The 6,195-nt window shown below is 33.7% G+C and overlaps 1 protein-coding gene across 1 annotated transcript; it reads right to left on the bottom strand.

Annotated features, from left to right (window-relative positions):
• Positions 1 to 268: 268 nt before the first annotated feature.
• Positions 269 to 5,981, bottom strand: LOC134234428 (orexin receptor type 2-like). Its single transcript, XM_062716488.1, has 3 exons — positions 5,528 to 5,981; positions 5,418 to 5,422; positions 269 to 1,387 (listed from the first exon to the last, which is right to left on the bottom strand). Exons 1-3 carry the CDS (start codon positions 5,871 to 5,873, stop codon positions 269 to 271), a joined length of 1,470 nt encoding a protein of 489 aa, XP_062572472.1. The 5' UTR covers positions 5,874 to 5,981.
• Positions 5,982 to 6,195: the final 214 nt, after the last annotated feature.

The following is a 6,195-nucleotide window of genomic DNA, read 5'->3' as shown; positions in this document are numbered from 1 at the left end:
CCTGGGGGTAAGCCGAGGCCACAATAGGTATTACTTTTACATAAGGGTAATCAGGTTAAGAGCCTCAAGGTTAAAGTTACTCAGGTGAGCGTTGTGGCCCATAAGCATTTTGTTTTTATGCTTACCAACTCTGTATTTAGACAAAAAGAAATTAAAGATTTTTTTTAAATATTGATCAAAATTGTTATTGGTGAAGAAATACTTTCAGTAGAGGCGTCAAAGTCTTCTTGCTATTTTATGATATTTTATTAAATGAACTCTTTATCGTTTAATTACATTTCATTATGATTTTAATCACCTCCGCCCTAAAATTCCTGTTTAGAAAGCCGTAAATGATTGGATTAATTGCATTGTTAATAAAGTACGATTTCAAACAAAACTTATACAACACCTCGACTCCTGGCGATAAAATACTCTCAAAGTTTGTCTTAATGCTTCTTGTAACCATGACAACAAAAAAGGGAAGATAACTTACAACAAATACGATGGATATGACAACAAAAATCGTAGTCGTCTTTGTGAAATTTTTTGTGTTGACCCTGGAGATGGTTTTTATTTCCCTTTGATGATATGACTCTTTCGACTGACCTTTGCTGATTGGCTGTAAATTGCTAGAGGGCAAAGGTGACGATGGGGGACTGGTTTCCTTTTTGAGTGTAGATTTTCTCATACGAATAAATATTGATATACGCACATAAATAAACATAATAAAAATAACACAGACAATGAAATACAGAGCAATGAACCCAAAGAACAATAATGGATATGTTGTATTTTTCATTATGTCTGCAGTCGAACATCTAACTCCAATGGCGCCTGGGATTCCCGCGTCAACAGATTTCCTCCCAAACACCACTGCGGCGGGCCATCCGGTCATGGCGCCTATAACTACAGCAGCGATACACAGACACTTGGCTTCCTGTTTGGAAAATCGCTTCCCCAATTTGCATATACGTTTATATCTATCCAATGCTATAACTGTAAGAGTTGAAGTGGATGCCAGATTCGAAAACGATTCTATCGTTCTCAAAAGTTTACAAGCGGCTGGTGCGTAGAACATATATGGATGTCGGAGGTCGGCAATTTCCACAGGAATCCTAATAACACACGTAAGGAGTTCCAGAAAGGCCAAGTTAAGGATGAAATAATCCGATGAATTCTTCATCCTTTTCCGTAGATAGACAATACATACCATGATATTTCCGAATGTCCCCACTAACATCAGTAGTGCCATATAGATAATAACCGGAAGAAATCTTAATGCTGTTTTGTCATTAAGTTCCTGGAGCAAAATAGCCAGGTCTAGATCAGACAATGAAGATGTATTGTCAGTGGTTCCTGTTGAATTCATATTCTTGTCTAGATATAATAAGACAGAAAGGTCAATCTATGATAATTTTTACAAAAACCACCAGAAAATAATCCTTTATAAAAGTATACTTTCTTCAACTGAATTTACTGTGAAGTGGAACAGGTATACAAATTCAGTTTGCATTTATTAAAACAGGAAGTATTAACAATTATTATATGATATGGTTAGCAAAATCGGGAAACATTTACATGTATTTAACCTTTTATGTACTAGAAGTATACTTGCATGAAAAATAACTGTTCAAAACATGTAACCTTTCAGACGTTACAAATGGATGTGTATGACAATCCATTGTACTGAAGTAGGGCAACACTAAAACAGATATAATAAATTGCAGGTACACAGAATATGGGACGGGGCTGCCCCTTCTTGCAAACAAACCCTTCACGTATGAAAATTTCAATTGAAAGGCTTGATGCCCCATCCCCTTCCGACTTCCCACTAACCCATGCACATACTTTATGTTGTACTGATGTTAAAGGTACTTGGACACAGATTTGAAGTTTATTATTTTCTCTATAATATTACGACTTATATATTTTAATAGCATTTCACACAAAAATTAATTAGAAATCTTATTTCGTTTAAAAGATATTGAAATTTCAAATTTTTCGGCGGGTTTGATTGACATATCCTTGCATTCTCACAAATTTAATTTTATTCTTAATCCTTTGGAAAAGTGGCAATCTCGTTTTGTATAAATAAAAAATATTAATACTATAATCCAGAAAATTTAGAGTAGACATGTTTGAAAGCAAAACAAACACACAATATATTGTCAGTCCGTGCAGTTGTGGTAAGCAGACTATGACGATTGAACGCACCCGGTGATTTCTAAATATAAACAATAACAGAACTCCAGCCCCTGTTTACAAAAACTGTGTACATAACACGAGTGTGCTCGATTTGCTAAACTCTGTACGCATCTCTTAGTTCGGAATGACGATACTTGTGAAGGTGTTTTGCTTTCTAACATTTCTACTCTGAATAAAATTATTTTTCTTGATAGAAGTTTTAATATTTCTCATTAAAACACATAATAGTAATTTAGTAATATATTAAATAAAATTTGGCAAAATTGCCAATTTTCCTAAGGATTAAGAATAAAGTTAAAATTTGTGAAAGTGCAAGGATGTGTCAATCAAACCCGCCAAAAAATTTAAAGTTTTAATAACTTTTAAATGAAATAAGATTTTTAATTAATTTTTGTGTGAAATACTATCAAAATATACAATTTGTGATATTATACAGAAAAAATGAGAAAATATTAACTTCAAATCTGTGTCCAAGTACCTTTAAATAATAGTAATTTAGTAATATATTAAATAAAATTTGGCTTTGAAGGAATTTGAACTAACACCACCACCACCACCCCCCCCCCCCCATTCCAAACAAATTCTCAATTTTATTTTATACCTTATAGTTGTCATGTTTTTTTTCTAATGTACCTTTTATACATGTACACAAAAGGAGGGTTTGCAGGAAAGGAATGTTGTGTACGTAGAAATGGCCACAATGATTTTATCGGTGTGGTATTCTTGAGGCGAAAACATTGAATGGTAGGTACGTGGCGCTCAGCTATACATTCATTATATTTCCTGTAACAGTTTGGTTGCATAAAAAAAATCAGGAAGGATAGGGTCTGAAACAAAACAAAACAAAAAGAATTTGGCCTTGCTTCCTGTTTTCTTAATTTTTAATTGATGCTAAAATCCAAAAATAACATTGATAAAAATTCAAAAGTTATCCTATACTGTAAAGGACGACTTTATAGGAACATAAATTATTAATTAAAATACATGTTTAATAAGTATTTCCGTGTATAAATTCAATCTCAACAAAATTAAAATAAATAAGCCGTATATGATGTAAATAAATGTTATAATATTTACATGCACAATGTTTGAAAACAGATTTATAGAGGAAAAGATTTCGATAACATTTTTTTTATTAAACTTTAATTTTTTACTTACTCTATAAGTTTTATAAATGAAGTACATGTTCATGTAATTTTATTGTCAGGATTGACAATTATTTCAATGGCAAATACTACAAAATAAATGCATAGCCAAATGGTACAATCATCACCATAAGAAATTTCTTCAAAGTATCTACAATAAAGAATCTTTAATTACAAGGAACTCGGTCGTTGTGTGATGCCCGCGCAGATACATATAATTGCACTGCTGTCGGTCGCTGCAGAGAACGATGTACGATGTCAATACAAATTTGGCCCGTTTTTTAAATACAAAATAAGAAGGTTATAAAAGAAATTTCATTTATCCTTTCTGAATTATTAAAATTCCATTCATTAAAACCTACTAATCGTAATAACCACAGAAATGAGTCATTTTAAGGCTCTTCTGCATAAAACCATATTAATGGTGTCATATTTCCAGAATGGTCATCCACCATGCCATATTTTTTAACGATTTATCATATTCATCTTTTCATCTCACATTAAAGCCAATTTTATAACTTTTTAAGAACATTAAATTTTTTAGGACACAACCTGTACATAACTTCTTTAAAAATTTTCGCAAAAGGCGACATGTTTTTTTCTACATGTTCTTTTATGTAGAATAATAGTTACAAGGAATGAATTGTAGAGAAAACACTCAGTTTTAAAAGAGTTCTATTCTCATTCATGATGAACATAGTTCTTTTGTGCCTCGTTTTCAGTGTTTAGTGAGGTTCTACCTGACAAGTTTGCACTTAAACAATGCTTTCACGTCTTGTTTGAACTTTCTACAGAGGAAGCTGTAAATCAGTGGGTTTATCGCATTATTGATGAAGAAAGATTTTAAGCAGAATATGTAGAAAACCTCTCCCACTGGTGATATATCTTTCTCCAAACCTTTTACGACATTCCGTAAAATCATGACTGCCAAAAAAGGGAGATAACTCACAATAAACGCGATGGTGATGGCGACAAAGATGGTGATCGTTCTGGTGACCTTTACTGCGGAAGTCTGTTTTGTGACCCGAGCATGCGCAGGTTCGGTTCCATTTATATCGTCTTCATTGCTCGGGGTGGAATGCACGCTTTCGAAATGGTTGATATTGACGTTCATTAATGGTATTTGATGCAGGCTAAGAGTAGTGTTGCTTACTTCATTTGGTCCAATCACTTTCCTTCTCTCTATTTTAGCTCTCTGATATTCTTACATAAACAAATATGACGAAAACAACACAGACAATAAAGCATAGCATGATTACACCGTAATATATGTAATGGATATATGCCGAATACTGTTCTATATGTAAAATTATCAGACTGTTTGAGGCCCGTTAGGGCAAAGCCTTGATAATTTTACATATAGAATAGTATGAGGCATATATCTTACTTAAAACATTGCTATTTAAATGTCCAAAAGTTACCTGAAGAGTGCACAATAGGAGTTTAGGCATCTTGTTTTCTACCCGTCTGATAAGTAGATAAAAGAGACTAGACAGTAAAAAAGTGAGTGAACTGTTGTTTAATTTCATCCATTCAATGGCAGTCGTTCAGGTTCAGTTAAGCAGGACAGGGGTCCGGTGGTGAAGGATTTTTGGGGGGGAACATTTTTATTTATGATGTGCATAAATTGACATTGATACTGACATAATTTTGGGTGATATTATAACCATCACCATGGAAAGTAAAAATGCGGATTTTTACCCTGAAGTTTCAGTTTAGATAATGGAAATATTCTCAGGTTTTAAAAGTGTGGCCATCGGGGAACAACAACTCTTTTTCAGAAATGGATTTAAATTCGTTTATTCAAAGTGCTGTATCAAAAATTCTTTTAAAGAGTGGAAATTATTAATGTTATGGAATGTATAAACACGGATTTTTTTTTATGGATTTGCTATTTTGTAGCCACTTAAATTCCTTGCGTTTGCTTTCCCTGAATTTTTTCCTAACATTTTTATTGGGGGTTTCTGGACATATTAAACCTCAATTTCACTCTTCTTTTTGTTTTTTAAACACCGTCCGATTTTGTTATCATTGCCGTCCGATAATATATTATCAGACTGGTAATTATTATTATTGGACGGCTACCTGCACTGATAATTTTTAACGATTTATCATATTCATCTTTTCATGTTCTTAGACAAAAAAAAAACATTAAAGTAAATTTTTAGACTGCAAGAACAAATGCATGAAGTCACAGCAATGTTTTATGAGGGGATATACAGTCTTCTTCATTTCATCAGAAGTTGAACAATCAGCTCCTTTTACCCCCGGAATTTCTAGGTCTATCGTTTTCTTTCCAACTATTATCAACGCTGGCCATGCCAGCAAGGCACCAACTAACAATGCAAGAAGGCAAAGCCTTTTCACCGCTTTGTTGCTAAAATTATCCCCAAACTTACAGATCCGTTTGTGTCTGTCTATAGAAATGATCACAAGGGTCAAAGCCGAGGCCATGCTGGTCCAAGACTCAATGGTTCTCAAGATCTTACAAGCTGCTGGTGCGTCGAACGTGTAAGAAAAACTGAGATCTGCTATTTCCATCGGGATTCCTATAGCACAGGTTAAGAGATCCAAAAAAGCAAGGTTAAGAATAAAGAAATCAGAAGTGGACTTCTTTCTTCTCCTTGTATAAATAATACCTTCAATGACATTGCCCTTCTCCCATCAACACACACACACACAAACACACCTTATTTGCTGTTCCAATGACCATTAGAATAACGAGGAATAGGGTAACAGGTAGGAACCGTAAAGCCGCTTCATTATTTAACCCCTTCAGAATCAAGTATGGATCGAGGGTTGATGAAATTTCAAAAGAATCGTTATAACCTAGAGATCTGTTTACATTAGAAGTCATATTTAA

The sequence above is a fragment of the Saccostrea cucullata genome, unplaced genomic scaffold (genome assembly GCF_032062105.1).
Source record: "Saccostrea cucullata isolate Sc308-1 unplaced genomic scaffold, CSIRO_AGI_Scuc_v1 ctg12664, whole genome shotgun sequence".
Taxonomy (NCBI): domain Eukaryota; kingdom Metazoa; phylum Mollusca; class Bivalvia; order Ostreida; family Ostreidae; genus Saccostrea; species Saccostrea cuccullata.
Note: the sequence above shows the minus strand (reverse complement) of the source record. Positions and strands in the feature narration are given on the sequence as shown.

What these genes read in the sequence shown, in the direction of transcription:
- LOC134234428 (XM_062716488.1), bottom strand. Translation starts at nt 5,873, where the DNA reads ATGGAAATAGCAGATCTCAGTTTTTCTTACACGTTCGACGCACCAGCA.